General features: G+C 36.3%; 1 protein-coding gene across 3 annotated transcripts in view; it reads right to left on the bottom strand.

Moving 5' to 3' along the window:
• The window catches only part of MYL1 (myosin light chain 1), a 30,206-nt gene that overhangs the window by 1,844 nt on the left and 7,796 nt on the right, over positions 1-20,566 (bottom strand). The window contains exons 1-5 of one of the 3 annotated variants that reach the window (XM_070933203.1): positions 11,613-11,713; positions 10,813-10,837; positions 5,612-5,755; positions 4,024-4,197; positions 1,566-1,643 (exon numbers count right to left, since the gene is read on the bottom strand). In XM_070933203.1, the coding sequence (XP_070789304.1) occupies positions 1,566-1,643; positions 4,024-4,197; positions 5,612-5,755; positions 10,813-10,837; positions 11,613-11,615 (424 nt within the window). In that variant the 5' untranslated portion in view covers positions 11,616-11,713. Of the gene's footprint in view, positions 1-1,565; positions 1,644-4,023; positions 4,198-5,611; positions 5,756-10,556; positions 10,585-10,812; positions 10,844-11,612; positions 11,714-20,566 lie in introns of those variants that run through there. The other 2 variants (XM_070933201.1, XM_070933202.1) reach the window with 2 other exon arrangements.

Genomic DNA, 20,566 nt, shown 5'->3' with positions numbered 1-20,566 from the left:
CAGGATGTTTGCCAATGTGCCATGTGAAGAAATCATGCAATTGTAGTGAAGGTGTTTCATATGCACAAGGAAGAGTCCTCAACACAAAGTAAGATAGTATGCAAACCTAATCTTTTCAAGTAAATCTAGAACTTTTGTACTGAATCTGACTCACTACATTTTTTCTCCCACTTTAACATCCTCTCGCTTCCTTGTTATCTCTGTTTTGGTGTCTAATTTTTACTTCAGTAGAAAACCTGTCTGTCCAAGTACTATTAGTTTGCCCTAAGGGTGGAGGTAATCATAACACCCTGTATTTAGCACACATTCAGAGGACTATATGATAACAAAATAGATAATTCCAATTTTGAGGAATTTGATTTGTAATCATTAAAATAAACTAAAATAATGGCCAGAACGTAATGTAATGTAATGTAATGTGTATGTTACACACTGATACAATTGAATTACTACAGCTGCATAATATAAATATATATAAAAGCAGTCAAAGGCAGCATACTATTTCTCATGAACTGAGAACACAGAAGCAGAGGTAGGAACAAATAATGCAAGGCTAATCATAACCAAGCTTATTCTTTCTTTAAAAAAGAAGTACTACTTGCCAATCTCCAGCTATTTTTTAACTACTAGAAATAAAAGTCTACTGCAAATCTCTTTGAAGTATCTGATCTGCTTTATGTTCAAGTTTGTTAAAACTTTTTAACATATTTAAAAATATTTTTTTAATCCATCAGAGAATAAAGAAGCTTTATTTACAATTAAATGAGTTGCTGTTTTGTTTTTCTGGTTTTTGTTTGTCTTTCAGTGATATTGGCTGAATAATGTGTTATCATTGCATTTTCTTGTCATGGTAAAAACAAATCTACTAGCAAATAGCAGAAAACAAATAAAGGGCAATTTATTAAAACAAAAAATTATCCAAGTAAGCATGATGTTGTACTTTTAACTCAGAAAATAGTACTATCATCATGACGGGAATAAAATGGAGTCTGCTTTTGCTTTCGTCATACTAAATACATATTGTTAGTTTTAGGGACCAGGATAGATAAATACTGTATTTGTCTTAGATTTTGAGAGGCGTAATCTATTTTTAAATTGAACTATGAAGATATTAATAAGAAACAATAAAGGCCTCCATCTTTAGCTTGTCATCAGTGACTAAGATGCAAATCATTTGCCCCTTCTCTCATTCTGTGCTAGTCACAGAGCATGCATTAAAGGTCTTTGTACCCTCCTCCACTCTGTTTTAGTTATACTATAGAATCTCTGATCATATTATCTATACTGGAGAAGATGCTTCACCTCTCTCTTTTGTCCAGCTCCACAAGTAAAATCATCTTCCTTTCCCTTTCCTCCTCCTCTCTCAAACTGAATCTCTCTCATGCACACACAATACACACAGATTAGCTGTTAAGATGTCTATTTTCCCTGGCCCTAATAGAACACATCATGACAACTTTGGGAAGGCCTTTTCTTGAAAGCAGAAGACAATTGAATATTTTTTCAGGAAACTGCACTGGCCTCTTTCAAACACATCCATCTATCTTCTGCCTAGTTACCCTTACCTTCATAATTGATGCAGCCATTGGAATCTTCCTGCCCTTTCATCAGTTCTTCTACTTCTTCTTCCTTCATCTTTTCACCTAAACATACAGAGAAAAGAGTATTAATAACACAGCTTCTCTTCCAGCTTGCCACCTCATAATATTTCCCTTTACTCACAAAAATAATATAATTAAGTAGATGACCTTGTATAATAAAATGAGCCAGTCTTGATTTTAGCATCTGGAATAAAATAGTAGGACTTTTAAGACTGGGGTCTTAAAAGGCCATCATTACTGAATATTTCTCCACTGCCTTCAATCCTTCAGTGGACTCTAGGTTGACCATGGCCTCATTCACTATAGTGATTTAAAGGCCATCTTGAAGAGATACTGTATGTAGGAAGAAACAATCAGATAAATTTAAGTATGGGGAGATATGACCATGTGAGGTAAAGCTGGAAGGTTAACCAATAGAGAAATGCTTGCATTAAATCTCAAGCAAGTATTAGTTGGCAGCAAACAACAATTTTCATCCTTGCTTCAAATTCAAGGAACTACATGGCTTCACTACTCACTGGGTGGAAGGCTGCCTACCAAAATCCATCCCTGCCTCTGTTGCCCATACCACTGCCCCCCGGCAAGCTTGGAAGGAGGGAAGGATATCCTTGCTGGTGCTGCCTGAAAAAATTAACAATTGAAGATCAGAATTCTTTTTCAAAAGTTACACCTTGTACCCCTTACTCCAAATTGAGTTACCATTTTCATAATAGCAACATTGATATCCTTCTGACCTGGCCAATTCCAAGTCATTGTGCCCTTCGGCAATTATTTGAGGTCCTCATTTAGGAAAATAATAGCCATGCTGTGAGTTAGCCTCAATTTAGAGATATTACCCTACATTTAAACCAAGCACAGACACACATATACACATACACACAATAGGTTGGGAACTGAATTCTTCAACAGCCACATTCTAATTATGTTAGCCTCTTCCGAAATAATTCAGAAATCAATTCCATTTGTATCCCTAAGGCAATTACAAGTGCTTGTGTAGTGAATCTATTTTCACAAAACTCTATGCAAATATCTTTTTTTTTTCTCATTGAAAATACCAGTAATAGTTCGTGCAGGAAAAGGACAGGCAGAGCCACAGGGAGGTAGTTTAAAAAGTTATCAGTTTAAAGTCATTAGATAGTCACAAGTGAACTATGTACAACCTCCCTTTTGACTGCCGTTGACCCTTATCTAAATCTAACCAGGTGCTGATCTGGCTAGAGAAAATTCTTGGGCATAGGTTTGAGCAATAAATCAGTTAATTTGAACCTTCACATGAGGACCTGGTTTTTCATGCCTGACATTTGGACATTAATCAAATGATGATATTTTTGTACCACTCTGCTGTTCTCCCAGGTGAATGATTTTCCCAGCAGCAAATGATAGGCAAAAATTGCAACTATCCCATTTTTTCAAGAATGCTTGGACAGATTGGTATCCCAGCTTTCTTTGTAACTGTTGGATTTTATATTTGTTTGGTGTATTGTCAGTGGTGGGATTCAAGTAATTTAACAACTGGTTCTGTGCCCTAATGATTTCTTGCAACAACCAGTTTGCCAAACTGCTCAGAAAGTTAACAACCGGTTCTCCCGGAGTGGTGCGAACTGGCTGAATCCCACCACTGTGTATTGTTTATTTATTTCCACAGCAGGCTACTTAGGGTTATAGCCTCTAGACATGGATTGTAAGAAGGAAATAGATAAGATAAATTCATAGAAAATGCATGCCTGGAGCTGCCCCATGTTTGCCAGACTGCACTATAGCCTCTCATGTCTGTGCCCCTCCACATCCACATGCTGGGAGCGAAATGTTAGCCCTTCTTTTTTAATTCAGAGGATTCAGCCTAACCCAGTTAAAGTCAAATACCTGACTTTAGGGGAGAGGAATGGGTTTTGTTTGATCCTATCTTGGAAATGTTTCACACAATTCTCTGGCAGTCTTTCTAGGTATATCAGATTAGCTAATTCTAATGTAGAAAGCCATATTAACAGAATCTTGCAAGTCTGAAAGTACAAATTTCCCAGTGTCTCCTTTACAGCCTGAGAAGTTGTGGTGGGGGGTCCCTTCTGAGCCTCTTTCTCCACCCTTATGCCTCTGTGGACTATGTCCTCTTTTATCTGATTGTTTCCTTAGCAGCATCTCTTCACTCTGTTTCTCAAGGTCTTTCTCACAAAAATGATACACCCTGATTTTTTTCAACTCGTTAAGCATGTTATATGAATAAACCCTTAGATTAACATTGTAGGGTCAGTTTAATTTGTTTTTTGTTTCTATTAGTCTTACACTTCATTAGATAACTCTTTATTTTTATTCTGCTCTTGATTCAGTTAGGATCTTCTTTTATTTTAATTAAAGCTATGGTGTTTAATTTCTAATGAAATTCATGTACATATATCTTACATATAATACCTCTCCCAGCACTTACCAAGAGTGGCGAGGACATGGCGGAGTTCAGCCCCCATGACTGTTCCATTGCCCTCTTTGTCAAAGACACGAAGACCTTCAACGAAGTCTTCAAAACCACCTTGATCTTTATTATTGGCAGCTGCCTGCAACATGGGCAGGAACTCTTCAAACCCAATTTTCTTTGCATTCATCTCTGTAGAGGAACAACATCATCATTGTGTTGGTAAGTGCATTTTATGATATGTCTGGAACTCCTCTTATGAAGTACCAAGTAGAGATTTACAGTAGATTAGTCCCACTGGCAGCAGTATTATCCTGCTTTTGAAAATTAATTCAATTCAGAATGCCAAATCTCTTGAGGAAAGAGAAACATCTAAGTATTTGCTCATGGCTGTGTCTATCACCTCAGAAAGCTACTTTCACAGGAAGAAGGCAAGTTTGTACTCAATTAAAGTTGTTGTTGTTGTTGTTGTTGTTTTTACAAAATTATTAATTTCATGGCTGTCACCCACAGCTCTGTTTCCAGGTAAACAAAATAGACAACAATTGCATTGCTAGCACAGAGGATATGTAAATTGATTGGAATACACTGCAGAGAGGAGTGAGTTATATAGGATGAGTAGTGGATATTTTATTCGATTAATATGTACGTATTCAGCAGATCTGTGCTGGGGCTGTGTATTTTCTTTCTTTTCTTTCTTTTTTTTTTTTCTGTATATATGTGCAACACTGTCAAGCAGGTAAAACCATAGCTTTTGGTATGTCACTAACTCTTCCATAGTGATATTCTTCTTTACTTCTTTTAATAGTTCAGTGTAATGTATTTCTTTTATGTTTGTTTATTTATTTATTTTAGAAAATTTATATTGCCACCTACTTGCACATGGCAACTTAAGGCGGCTTACACAAATATAAGAATGTTACCTTTGTAACCTTCTTGGATCTCAAAACAAAATGCAGAAGATTGTTAGTTAATCTCCTACCCAACTATTGCTCAAATCCTGACCTAATTAATCTAAAAAAGGCAACTATATCTTGTGTCTTCAGCCTCCATCTTTGTAAGATGCTTCACTCTTCATCATTAAAGGTATGCAAATTAAAAGAATGCAAACCTAACTGGATAATGCTCACTTAGTGATGGTTGAAGGTAGGGAGTAGACTTGTTGAGTTAAAAGAATTACAGCAATTTGTATAAATATCATTAATAAGAAAGTCATTTATGTATTTTTTAAATGATAATTTAAGAGTATGTAAATCCCAACACTGCAGTACTTTTAAATGTCAATTAACTGCATTTCAAGCCTGTCCCACTTACTTTCTTAGGCTTTCTTCTAAGAGGAATACAGAGGAATTCAGCTTTACGTTTTAGATTGCCAAATACAGAAAATATCTCTAAGGAATCTCTAAGTTTTCTAGTTCCCTAGTTTAGAAGGACAGACGGAGAAGTAGATAGCTGAATGCAAAGATACGAGTGTGTATGTGTGTATTTGCTTGTATGATCAAGCTAGTCTTTCAGAAATCAGTATACCAAATTTGAGACATTCATTTAAAGGGAAAAACATTGGGAGGATATATTTTGATTAGGGTAGATCACAAAGAAGATTTACCCTCATTGCTGGGGTTGCCCAGGATCTTCTTGATTTCAGCATTAGTTGGATTCTGTCCAAGAGCGCGGATGACATCTCCAACCTGACTTAGAGTGATTTTGCTTTCTCCGGTCCTGTCAAACAGGAGGAATGCCTCCTTGAAGTCTATAGAGAATAGAAAGTTGGAGTTACTAGAAGCAAACATTGAATCCATAAAGTAGCTATAAGCAGTGCTTTTTTTTTTTTTTTAAAAAAAATCAGATTCTCTGCCACCACATCCAATGGCATTATATTTCAAGAATTTTACCTGCAATCTTAATGTTTTGTTTTGTGTGGTATTTTTTTCTATTCTCTCTCTCCCCCTACCCCCCTTGTCCCCTCCCCCCTTTAGGAGTTAAAGAAGTCTCTTATCTGAGACAAGAAAATGACAAGAAGGTTGTCATTTTCAAGAAAAATGGGTTGGATGATTGAACTAATAGGGCCATTAAAACATTAAAAGATAGCATATCTATGGTAATCTATATTAATCCTTCTGTAAACGTTTTCCTTGCTGCTCTCTATACACAATTCTGTGATTGGAATCTTTTTGAAGTCATAAAGTAATATTTAAGTAATTCCACATATAACCTCAATTGCTTAAATTAATTAAGCACTACTTATATTAAGCACTTATTATATTTATCAATGGGTATCTGATATTTTTAGACCGATGCAACTATAAAGCTTTGAGCTCAGTGGCAAACTGTGCCTCGGCATGGAAATGCTATATACCAGCGATGGCTAACCTTTTCTGGACCGAGTGCCCAATGCATGCACATGCGCCCAAACCCCTCAAATGCAATGCGCATGTGCCCCACCCCTGCACATGCGCTCCCCAATTTACCCCACCCCCACGCATGCGCGGCAGAGACCCAATGACCAGCTGGTTGGCGGGAGGTGCGCGCGCATGCATGGCAGAGTTGAACGGGGGTGATGGATCGCATGCCCACAGAGAGGGCGCTGCGTGCCCCCTGTGGCACTCGTACCTTAGGTTCCCCATCACAGCTAAATACCATTACTCATGTAATTAATATTGAAAGCTAAATTTTAAAACAAAATGTCAAAAAGAGCACTCAGGATTTGATTCATGGATATTTCTGAGAAGTATTCACTTTATAAAGAATTGTTTCTATGTTCAAGTCTTTGGGTATTGATTTTTAAAAAAAAGATCTAAAATGCTGTCTTTTACATCTCCTATATAATAAAACGAAATCCATAGATGATCCATGATCGGAACACAATTATGAGTAACCCAGGAGTCATTTCCACATTAAGTTCCTGTCACTATCATCAATAACTTTATCAGGCTTATTATATTTGAGCTATCACTGTGTGTTAAATTCACTTATCTTAATGATAAACTTCCTGAGGTTCAGCTTGATCATTTCTAGATTAGTAAAGTGAGTGCAGCTGGTCCTCGACTTACGATCACAGTTGAGCCCAAAACTTCTATTGCTAAGCAAGACAGCTGTTAAGTGAGTTTTGCCCCACTTTACGATCTTTGTTGTCACAGTTGTTAAGTGAATCACTGCAGTTGTTAAATTAGTAACACAGTTGTTAAGTGAACCTGGCTTCCTCATTGACTTTGCTTGTCAGAAGTTCACAAAAAGTGATCACATGACCTTTGGACACTGCAACAGTCATAAATGCATGCCTGTTGCCAAATTTTGATCATGTGACCATAGGGATGCTGAAATAGTCATACATATGATAAACAGTCATGTCACTTTTTTAGTATGGTTGTAACTTCAAACAATCACTAAATGAATGATTGTAAGCCGAGGACTACCTGTACAGTATTTAATTTTGGGAATAATAATAATATACTGTATTAACTATGCCATTGTTGCATATGCATTATTTTTCAAATTAGCTAACATTTTTGTAAATTCACTGTAAAACCTGAATATAATTCCCATTCCTGCTATGGTCGTCAAACATTAGAATGCTTCCATGTTAAAATATAAAATCATTTGTGTCTGCTCCAATTCTGAATGACATGGTAAATGGCAAATCTCAGTAGAAGTATGTGACAAGAGTTGCTGATCACACAATTGAATTTAAAGGCTTGCAAACCAAGTTTACTATTAGTATGTTATGTGGACTCAGCCAATGATTTTCAACTGCAATGGTGCATATATTCATTATATATTTAAATAGAAATAGTATATTAAAACACTTTCTAAATCGCATGTGTCTTCAGGAAGGAAGGAAGGAAGGAAGGAAGGAAGGAAGGAAGGAAGGAAGGAAGGAAGGAAGGAGAGGATTATTGATACAATAGAGACAAAAGAAAATGAGATATGAGTATATCCTTATCATTCACAAATCTAAATACTGTTTGTTTTCCAATTGGATGTTATCTGTTAGAGATGTGAGAACTTTGTGGAGCAGCTGCATTGCCAAAGCCACATTTGAGCTGGGACATCCACTCTGACACCTGATTCCTAGAAGACTACTCATTTTCCCACTTCCTTTTTCTAAAGGCGAGAACTTCTGAACTGGATTCCAGAAAAATAGGTGTGGCCATGGTCAGGCATCTAGACACATGTGTCTGTAGCAGCTTCTCCCATGAATTTCATAACCTATGAAAAGGGCAGAGTCTTCCCAGTTATCTGGTGCGGGATAACTCATTCAATTATTCAAACAGTTAATGGCTTGTCATACAACTGCCAGCTGGAAATGCCAGACACTGAATATTGATTGTAAAAATAGAAATAATCAGTGAAACAAAGATATAGGATTAATATTGATTCAGTTGGATTAGTATATGATCAAGTATGCAGTCCTCATTAATTTTTCCTTTTGCTTTATGCTGCTGTCCTATTTTAGGGTTTACACTCCAGCCCTTCTTATTACACTGTGCAAAGGAGCTTCTTTGCCCTCTTCTAAATTGCTGAGATAGAACATATGGCTCCTAGACTGTAACTCAATATATTTGATATTAATCCCATCACTATCTGATGTGTGGGACCTATGAAGCCTCCTGTTGCCAGATCCTCTCTTCTTACAGCTTATAAAATGTTGGCCTTTTAGAGATGTAGAAGGAAAGCTGCTACATACTTCAAGGTTTATACAGTAGTTATTTGCTGGATACCAAGAACAGAACAACCCTCATTACCATCACTGGAAAAATCTAATCACCAGTATCTCTTTGTCTAGCAAATATAAACACCACTATAACACCACTATAACTAGCTATTAAACACCACTATAACTAGCTATTAACAATAGCTAGTAAACATATCTAGTGAGTAATAAACTTGAAAATGTCTGCAAGCCAGCCTATCTATTGTGCATATAGTGGGTAGTTACTGTATAGCAGGCAGAATAAATGATGTTTAAGCATATTCTTAAGCTTTTAAAATGTTTTTACTATTGTTGTAGTTTGATTATCAGAATAATAATCACGACAAAACAGGTGGCCATTCATAAAATATTTATCCAATGTTTTTCTCTGCTTTGCACAAAGATATTGCAGCAGAAGTTATTCTCCATTTACTCTCCATGAAGCTTAGTCTCCATGAAGTTAAAATATTGCTTTTACAGGAGACAGAATTAATGTCGTTTTTAGAAACAGAACTAAATTCTAAACTTTCAGCAATAAAAACAAAACTGATCTAGAAGTAAATAGCGTTTCTCCACTTTTTTTAATATATAATTTTCTTAAAGTAAGACATTGATTACAAAAATGGCAATCGATCATGTATATTACTGTAATCTGAATAGGGATAGTAATATATTATGAATGCTCACTTACTAATTTATGCTCCTAAAAATCCTTCTAATTCATCATACTTCACTTGATATTGACTTAAAAGTTAAAACAAATTGGTCTAGTAAATTCATGCTAATAAAGTAAAAAGAAAGATTTTAAACTGAGTATACTTCGTAGCAGTATAGATTTTCCATCAATTTACACATGAAGCAAATGCATATGTGTATATGAATTGTAATAAAGGCATATTAAGGTAAAATAAAGGTAAATCATTAATTTTACTACCGCAACGTGACTTCATACATAATATACAGAAATTAGTAATTAATCTATATATGTTGCCTGTTGCTGTTAAATTGAAAGCTGGAAAACATTATTATTATTATTATTATTATTATTATTATTATTATTATTATTATTAGTATTATGTTTGTCAACACAATTTATTTGGCAAAGTATTTCTACAAAGGTACATTTGATGAAAGAGTAACGTTGCAATATTACATTGAAAGGGTACCTGTTTGGGCAAAAACTCTTAGGATGCCATCATTAATGGTAAACAAGATGTTTTGCTTTTGACTGAATATTATATGCCTGAATTGAAATAAATCTGGTCTAAAGCTAGTGCTCTAAAGCTTAAAATTAAGCTTTAAAGCAAATGTTTCATAAAACAGAACAAAATTCTTATTTTGAGAAAAAAAACTACCAGAATTAGGAAACTATGCAACAGTTCTGCTACATGAATGAAAAAAGCACTCTAAACCAGTCCTTATTTATGAAATTTCATGTTATATCTTAAAAATTAGATGGAGGGAGGCTATACTTTTTCTCCAATAATACACATTGTTCTCTTCTAAATATTCACAAGTAAGAAATTATGTATAGTACATTTTTCATATATTTAGTAGATAACATGTTAGAAAAAATGTTTGCCTTTCTTGGCTTTGATGACTTTAAACTTTATTCCCTCCACTGTCTCATTTTGGGAATAACTATGAGGAGAGTCAAGTACCAGAGGTTTGGTGAGCTTTGCTTTCAGGGATTGAATAGCAAAACTTAAATATGTTAAGAAAGTACTTGGAATCCTTTTACATGTATGTAACTGAATCCAAATCAATAAAATATCCCTATTTATACCAATGCACACTTTCTAATAGTACTTTATGTGAAAACATCTCTGCCTGTGTTTATGCATTTTTCCTGAGAACTCACCATCCTGTTGATCCTTGGAGAATTCGATCTGTTAGAAAAAAATCAATCATATAACAAAATACTTTTTGGAATTCATAGCATCCTGCCTGCTCCACGAAACATCTTTCCAAGATGCAAAGAAAAGGCCATTTTTTTCTTACAATATCTGAGATGCTAGTAAACTGCTAATGAAATAATACATTCATAAACCAATGAGCATGCAACATTTGTTATCACAATATTAAATTGCAATAATATTCGGTAATGTTCCACTTACCAGCAATTTGATCAGCACTGAAAGACTGCATTTGGCAACAAAGAGGAAAAAAGAAGGAAAATACTAGTATTGTTGGAAAAAATTGCACTGACAGACAAAAACTATACATATCCTATAGCTAATGGCTACATTCAAGAAGTAGCAGACCAAGGATGCACTCTATTAATGACAAAATGATCAGTATTATATCTTTCTATATGTAGTGAGAAACATGGAAAAGTAATATCAATATAGTATGATACATATTACAAATCAAATAAATTGCTGCTTTCCATTAGTGAACACAAGGTAAGAAGTAGCAGCATTAAGCAAAAGAACTATGAAAGTAGTTTTACGGAAGTACAAACTTACACTTACTTGTAGCAATAAGTCCCATTTAATTAAATGAAATTTACTTTTGTGCAGACATGCACAGGACCTTTTAGATAAAGATTTATCTGCTCTTTCAGCACTATACAAAATAACTTGCTTCTATGATGGTTCACTGGGATTCCTACGCACAATAATTTTAATAAAATTGAGTTATTAATATAAACTTGCTATAAGGTTGTGGGAAATGTGCAAGCTAATGAATGAATCAATTCCTAAATAACCCCAATACATAAATGTAACTGTGATCTACACACAATTTGTATGTTACACATCTATCCATTTCAGCCTGATTTTGTTGTGCATTGCCCCATTAAAAATCTCATTAAATTGGTTTCTGGACTGCTTTATTACAACTAGCACAATGTTGAAAATTATAATGTTACATTAAGTCATTAGCTAAGCAGAACTTAATTTTCTTGCAAACCCACCATGACTGAGAAATCTGGAAGGGAAGAGGAAGAGCAGGAGCAGAAGCAGCAAGGCCGACAGACTTAGCCGCGAGGCGTCTGAATCCCTGGGAGTGGTCCTTACTCCCTGTCCTTAGATCTTTTTATTGAACTGAAGACAGTGACATCAGTGACAGGATTGGGTGCCAAACTGGAGCAGCCACTCCCCCTTGGAGAGTTCTTAACTTTCTTAGGGCAAAGAGAAGGAAGGATCCATTTCTTGATGGACCTCTGGCATAGACTATTTTTAGGACAGTGCAGAGAAGATAGGGCACTGTTCACGGCTTCGTAGGGCTGGAATCTTGTCAGCATTTTATCACTCCACAACATAAATGTGGAACACATCTTAAGTAGTCTACCTGTTTATTTAAGGGACTATTGAGTGAACTGGAGAGATAATAGAGTAATATTTTTACTCAAGTTTGAACTCGATATGTTTATTCTGGAGAACTGAAATATTGGCCACGGCTATAACAGCACTCTTTGATGCCCAAAGAGCTGTGACTTAATAGTTTTCTGCGGCCTTAGAAGACTGTGGCTAGTGCATTTAAAGGAATGAATATGGGGAACCATGTTTAGAAAGAACATGGAGAAGGAACAATTTGATAGTGGATACCCATTTCCTTATTGCTCCTACTCTTCCCCATACCAAAGGTCTGTTGGTCCTGCCTAAAATGGGCTTGAGCTATGTGTATAGGGCCTTATAAAGACTTCCCCAAGTCTCATTGCCTTCCCTCTCACCCTCATTCCCAAATGGGAAACAGAATGCCAGGGGACAACAAGATCGTACCTGTAGAAAGCACAGGAGGTTTCTTGGTGGACTAATCTAAAGGCTGGTCATTGTGGTTGGAGATCTGGGACAAAACCCAGTAGGTTCTCAGGCCTGCTCTTTAGAAACATGAAGTTGAATTTCTGGGCTAAATTTGAACACAATAGGAGTACTGCATGCTTATATTATCAGTCAAGTGGCATGGAGTGACAAGAGTTGGTATTTACTCCCAAAGCAAACCTTAGTCTTCAAAAGTTTGTCCAAGTATGGTAAAAAATCATGTCAAATGAGGTTTTGTTGAAAACATATTACAGATGGATGCATTTTATTGATTCACAGCTTAATTTTAATCATAGGTGAGAAGTTTACAGGTGATAGATCTAATCTTTGCAATGGCTTGCTGGATTAGAAAAGCAACATGAGAAAACAATTGGTTCCTAGTGTATTAGGCCATATTAGAAGCACCATGTGTAAAGTAACAGAAATCTAATCCTCACTCTAAGCCCTTTTATTTCAAAAACAAACTTCCCATATATTTACAAGGACTAGACAAAACAGGAACAGCATTTTGCTTCATCATTCCTACATCCCATTCCTGTATCTGAATAGATGTGTGGGGGGTAAATAGTTGACTAAATACGCATCCCTATTCAGACATAATGCCAAGCTCCTGTATCAGTGATAAACATAGAGCTAACTTTGGTTATATGTTGCATTTAGATGCCTGCATTTTAATCCTTTCTTACTCAGGTGTCTCTAAATACATACATAATGCCTGGCATTAACTAGGAAACTATAGCATGGCTTACCATGTAATATGAATATGCCTATATTCTTTATATGTATGGGATTCTTTATATGTATCCCCAAGCAATGCAAGAACTGGCTTAATGGACTTAAATTAAAGCTCCATATTTTTCCTAGGATCAGGCTATAAATACCATTAATGGTGTTTATGTTATCTATAAAATCAAAGATGCAAATTGAGTAATCATTTCCAATTTCAAAATAGATCATTCTAGACCTAGGTAAGCAAACCTAAGGGGTATGCTTTCAATTGGGCAAGCTTTGGAGTTCCACAAAGAACTCCAAGGGTTCTTGACAAAGAAACCCAAATCAAACCAAGAGCATCATGACACTCCAAGAACAATTTGGTGACAGGTAGGAACTGTATCTGCAGCATCCCTCAAGCTTTGAATTCTCCAAGATTGGTCTGGGAGGAATATGTTAGCTGATTGAGAGATCTATCTTCCTAATCCCAAAGAATGTGAAAAATTAAACTTTTAAACAGGCACAGACTCTTTAAAAACTAATTATTAGTTTTTCTAACCAAGTCTTCTACTTATTTTTTTAAAAAACTCTGATGAGGATTCATTGAGAATTACTGAACCTCCAAACTTCAATCCTTTCCATGAAAACTAAACACACTTTTGATGATTTTCAAGTTCATCATTAGGAGTCTGAAATTCTTCATTTCCCAAATCTGACATATGTCATGCAAACGTTTGGAACTGACATGTATCATTTAAAGTAAGAGTTCAAAGATAAACAAAGCAATAACAAAGATTATCAAGTCTAATTTTCTAGGCAGAGTGTCTTTCAGTATAAATATTGTATTTCAAAATAAGATAAGTCCACTCGACTACTTGTCACACTTCTCTTGCAGATTCTGCCACATGGGATTTGGTATTCTTATGGCTCCAAATATTTTGCCAGAAAGAAATCAGGGATAGGTACTAGAAGCAGAACATTTCCTTTTTAACAATTTACTTACATTGCTTTTCTCTGTCTTGAAAATTTCCAGAAGCTATCAATTAATAGCTTGTATGCAGGGGTAGGCTTCAAAAATTTTAGCAAAGGGTTCTCTGCCCGGTTGTGGGGTGGCTGTGACCATGGTGGTTGTGGCCTAGCTGACCTCCTGCACCACGGGGGGGGGGGGGGCTTTTTGCCCTCCCCAGGCTCCAGAGGATTTCCTCGAGCCTCCAGAAAGGCGAAAATGGCCTCCCCAGGGTCCGGAGGCCGAACTTCAGGTAGGCCCATTTTCCGCCCTCCCAGAGCCTCCTGCACTTACCTGCATCCAAAATGGGCTGCATGGGGCTCCTGGGAGGGGAGGGGTGGGGTGGGTGGGGCCAGCCAGGAGTGGGATTTGAGGGTTCTCCGAACTGCATAGAATCTTAGCTAGAGGTTCTCTCGAATCCCTGTGAACCCCCAGCAGCCCACCCCTGCTTGTATGTCTAGTACTTAAACATGGAAAGGCCGATCAAGCATTAAAGAAAGCAATTTCCACTAATGTTCCATTAATTAATATTAAGATATTAATAATCATTTAAAAGCATGCTAAGAATTGATTGTGAAGAAATAAACCTTAGTTTAAACAGATTCATTTACTTTTTTACAAAATCATTTTTGGTTGTCATAGTAACAGAGCTAACAGAATGTTAAACAGAAACTGTTTAAAAATAAACAAAAAGGCCTTCGCTTTCTCTAATGCACAGTGACTCATTATCATAAAATGTCACATTTATAGAGGAAGAATAGAATGTTCATCCCTATTCTGGCTAACACATTTTATATTACAATTCTCATTTTATTCTATCATGAGTTAATTAATGAATTCAGCAACAAAAATTGCTATTAATGAATGGGTGAGGAGCAATATTTGGAGAATTCTGTGCCAAGCAAATAACTGATTACCAAGTTTTTTACTTGCTGAGTCACAGGAGACGATCTCCACTATATGAAAGAAGTAAAGAAAGATGGAAAGACTTTGGATTGAATGCTATTGAAATGGTAAATGTCTATGGAGATTCTCAGTCATCCAGTTCATGGTTGTATCAGAGGTGCTTTTTCAAGAGGCAACTGGACTTCCTTTGTTTTGAAATGGTATTATTGCTCAGGGTGGTTCTGAAGAAAGAGCATTCCATAACCAGGTCACTGCCATAAAAAAAGAGTCTCTTCCTGTACCTCAAGAGGCCTGTGGTTGAGCCTCAGCAGACTGAAAGGCATGATATTGGCTTTGACTCATCACTCCTTTTGTCTTGCTCACTCTATGGCTGATGCCACCAGCTAAAAAGCTGCAGGGAATATTGGCTGAGTTGCCTTTAAAGGAGACCATGTTGACCTCTGCTGGCCATAACAGCTGGTTGCAGGCAGATCTTGCTGTCTGTAGGTCCAGTTTTGAACCCCAGAGGAAAAGTGAGTGCTTGTTGGAGAATATTATTGAAGAGATAACTCTTAGGAACAAATTAATCATCATCAGATCAGGACTTCCAAAATTCATAAAAGGGAATCAGTTGTTGTAAAGCAAAAAGGCTGTGCTTCTTTTCACTGTGTTTACAGTAGCATTTGGGATTTGATGCACATGACTCAGGTTCTTTCTCAAGTAAATTACTTATTAGGCAAAAAATGAATAGTCAACTGTGCTAACTTCCTATTTATGGTTGTTATATTTGTCGCTAACGGGGGCTGTATTTGCATGGCACACTAATTGTCAAGGTTCATTTAACATATAGAACCATGCTACCCAAACTAATAGAGTCCTTTCCAGTCTACAAGGAGGATGAGGGAAACTATGATATGATTGATGGCTATCAATTTTGACATGTTACTACAATTGCTAGTGCTTCATGCCACTTAAAACAATAATATTTTTGTTCAATATTCAGTTATAAAGCCAAATATTCCACCTAAGAACATATCTAAAGTCCACTGTTAAGTATGTCCTTATTTCTAAGATTAGCAATAGAGTCAGCATCTAATGCAATTTCCACAAAAGATTGGTTTTTATTTTGCAAAGGTGCCAATTATTACTGGCCTGTATTGGGCTGCTAAGAGCTGGGCAGGTTTTGCAAAAGGAAAGAGAAAGATCCACCTTTTTTTCTGATCAAAACTTCCTCGCTTGAACACAGTTGCCACTGAAAATGGAGACTTGATCGTAGTGGATTTGCTAATATCACAAAAATATAGCATGAGTTTTTATGTACATACTGGTCTCACAATATAAAAAGCCCTATATAATTTTGGGGAGTGACCACTACCATTGTGAATACCGACATTTCCTACAACTAACCATCCATACTGGTGGAACGAATGCAAATGTTTTACCTTCTAATGGTCTGTATATTTTTAGTAGCTCAGCCTACAATCAAGTAGCACAATAAAAGTAAAATCTAGAATGTTCTACTTACTGGCAATGGTTGCATACCAGTAAAATAGATCTTAAACTAATAGCCATCTAATGATGTGTACAAAAGGATCCCACATGTCTACATAATCCTGGACTCTTAAAGACCTCAGTGTCAAGCATTCGAGATGAAAATATATCGTCATTATCATCTTGAGAGAAAAACTGGTTACGTTTTGTAGTCCACACAGCTTATTTAAAATTTTAGATCAGACTTGAGTTCTAAAGAAGGGTTACTGAATCCTCAGATCAGTTTCACTAGTCTTGGATCAAATGTCAGCCTCAAATGCTACTCAGATTAGGAAGCTTCAGTTTCTTCCCATTCTTTTTTTGTCAGATAAATACAAAAGTATAATGTCTGATTTTTGATGCCACCAAAATGATATATTATATTATATTTGATAATGATCTTGCAATTTTATGGTGTTAGTGCCATATGAATTAATAATTCAAATATTAATCAAATCAATACAGAGAATCAATACTTATAGTATATTACTATATATTCTGGAAGACTCTCTTCTAGTTACTTGAGTATCTTCTCATATATCTTAGCATGGTTGTGTTTTCAGGACTGGAAATATTATTTTGTTGTTAGACTAACCTTTTTCCTCTTCTTAGCTATTATGAATTGTCCATCAGTGCAATTTATTTCCTTACCTTCTCTCCTTATGCCATTTGCTATTCATTCAGCAATGACCTGACTGAGTCATAAATGCAACAGTTAAGAAAATGATCAAAATAAGCAAAGATCCATTGGTACAATTGCATGCATAAATATTATTCTGCTTCAACCCATATAGATTATCAAATATCGTGCAAAAGTTAATGCAGTGTTTGCTTTAGAAGAGTCTTTCCTAACCAGGTTGCCCCAGTTTCTATGATGGACATGAGTTTAGAGAAGATTACTTAAAATTGTGCAGGTACTTATGTGCTAAAATTCATCAAGAACAGCCTTCTGCTGTCCCGTGCTTTCTGATATTAGACTATAATGTCTATATTCTACAGCCAAACCACCATTAGCTGAAATCATTGAATTGTAGGCTGCTAGATTGGAACAGCTGACTTAGAGATTTAATTGTGGGTTCTCGCACAGATATTATTTTATCTAAAGTGTTGGGGGAGAAACACTATCTTTACCCTCAAAGATAACTTCTTTGTTTTATGGTGTTCATCTATGCATGGCATGCTTATTTTAAAAATAGATCTGATAGTAATTTTATACGTATGTTCCAAGGGACAAATATGATCTAACACAATAACCCAAAGTAATCTCATCTATCAGGGCTTGGAACAGTATCCAGCAGTGGTCCATATGGCATCATCCTGATTAAGTTCAAAAAATTCACTGAAAACCTGGCTGTACTCCCAGGCCTTGGGAAAGGTTGGGGTGCTGAGATCCTGTTGGATTTTTTAATCTATTATGTACCTATTTTGGGGGGAGGGGAGACCTGTATGTTCTATATTCTTACTGTTGATTTTTGCTTGAAAAGTTGCTTATAGACAGTCTAAATGTATGTGGCAAAATGGTTAAAATGCAATATTGCAGGCTAACTCTGCCCATAGCCAGGAGTTTGGTTTTGACTGACTCAAGATTGACTCGGCCCTCCATCCTTCTGAGGTTGGTAAAATGAGGACCCAGATTGTGTTGGACAATATGCTGACTCTGTAAACTGCTTGCAGAGGGCTGTAAAGCACTATGAAGTGGTATATAAGCCTAAGAACGATTGCTATTGCTAAATATATACATACCGATACATAAACACACATATCCATATGCATTAATCACATTATTTTATTGTATTTTATTTATTTATTAATCCTGTAAAGCAATCAATTTTCAGAGCTAATTTGAACCACCAATTTTTCAGACTACTTCATGGGTTCATTGCATTGAAAACTATCCCAAAAGGACCCTCACATTCAAAATAGGAAATATAGAACATTGTTTTAGGTGCTGCCAGTGATAAAAAATTCTGAGCGTCCAAGACTTTTGATGTGTGGGCATTTGCATCCTGTTTTATCCTACCAAGGAAATTGAGTGACATACAGTAGATTGCTCAAAGGGATCTGATAAGTTCACAGCTGAACTGAATGCTGAAATCTGAACTTTCAATCTATCCCACTGGCCCTGTTAGCAAAGCATATCTCAATTCCCAAGTGAAGTATCTATAACTTAGTGTTAATTCACTTTGAATATCTTTCAAAACTATCAAGCTACTTCATGGATTCAACAGGAAGTATGAATTGTTAACTGTAATTAGTCTCAGATCAGTTATCCTGATAGCAACCTGGTTATTTTAAATTTTTTTTCTGAATTATGCTGATTTGTCTTTGGTCTAATTTTTTTAGAGATGGAGAAGAGAAGGCAAAGTTCAGGAGAAGATGGCACCTAAAACCAACTATTTAATTATTTATATTCATTCATTAGCCAAATATGAGTTTCCTCTATGAGTCATGGTCTTAATGTTATAAGATCACTATGAAGATGCTTTTTGGCTTTTGTGTGTGTGTGTGTGTGTGTGTGTGTGTGTGTGTGTGTGTGTGAATATCATGCATTTGATGAGGGGCAAGATACAATATTTACCATTAGAAGGCATGGCTCTTGTGCTCCTACAGTCTGATTAAATATTTAACTATATCAATACTGCCATATTTTATTATGCTTTAAGATTTTTAGGACCTTATAGTATTACCTTCTCAAGTTATTAAAACTCTCCCTATATTCTATGAGTTGTTTCTCCAATGAAATATCTGTATATGTCGATAACTTCAAACCAAAGGCTGTTTATTGTCAATAAACAGATGTGCTTTCCTCTCCTCCCCCCACTTGCTCTCTTCACATTCAGGAGACCTTAGAAGTCCCAATTCTGATCTGGAGATGCATGCATCAGGGAGGCCTGGGAGTAAGCCTTGCATATAAAAAAATTTTTTAGGGGCCAAGGCTTCCATGAGCGGAATGGGACAACTCGCTGTGGCTAACTCATCTGACCCACTTGCCATGGCCAACATGCGGTGGCCAACTCTCTGTGGGACAACTCACCATGGCTAACACACCGTGGGATAACTCTCAATGGGACAATTCAACAATTCAATTTCATTATTTAAAATAATTTTAAAAATATTTTATTTTTTGTCATTCACATTTCATTTTGTCTCTCCTTTTGCATCCTTTCTTTAATCATTCTATTTCCACCATTTCTTATTTATTGATGTGTAACTCTTTTCCTGCAATGAGTTGTCCGGTGGCAAGTTGGATATGGCAAGTTGGCAATGGCAAGTTTGCTGTGGAGAGTTAGCTGTGGTGAGTTGGCCACTCTCAACCATTTTTGGCTTTGACTCCATTCCCTGGATGTATTAAACCAGCCCACCAGGTGATACCTAACTGATTAAGGAAAAACAATTTTCTCCAGAAAGAAAGGCTGCCCCAATTTGCTGTAAGCCAGGTGAAAGGATTATCTTTGGGAGAAGGACCTGCTTTTGGCTTAGTATTTTCTCATGCCCAGGGTGCACAAAAATCCCGTAAAACACACATTCACACACACAGGATAAATGTTCAGCAGAAACTTGTGGCTAGTAGAACCAGAATGGATTCTAAGATTAAAATTATATAGATCTTGGTATAAGATATATATAATAAGGGGCAGGATGGGTGGGCAGGGCCAGTCAAGACTGGGATTTGGGGGTTCTCCAAACTGCACAGAATCTTAGCTAGAGGTTCTCCCAAACCCCCAGCAGCCCACCCCTGGTTTCAAGGTACAGAATTATTCCATGCATATAACTTGTACACATAATTTAAAATCAAATAGATAAAAGACTGTCAACTATGTGTTAGTAAAATGACCACAGAAAATTGCAAAGGTATGCACAAACTATACATGCAACACTTTTTATGCCTTTTTTAAAAAATCACTGGCGGATATATAGATCTTTTGTGGTGGTAAAAGTCTCCCCTCCCCCAATGAACTGCTTAAAATGCCTTTC

The sequence above is a fragment of the Pituophis catenifer genome, unplaced genomic scaffold (genome assembly GCF_029215685.1).
Source record: "Pituophis catenifer annectens isolate HBS135680 unplaced genomic scaffold, rPitCat1.0.hap2 SCAF_1, whole genome shotgun sequence".
Taxonomy (NCBI): domain Eukaryota; kingdom Metazoa; phylum Chordata; class Lepidosauria; order Squamata; family Colubridae; genus Pituophis; species Pituophis catenifer.
The sequence above is the reverse complement of the archived record's forward strand: the minus strand, read 5'-3'. Positions and strand labels throughout refer to the sequence as shown.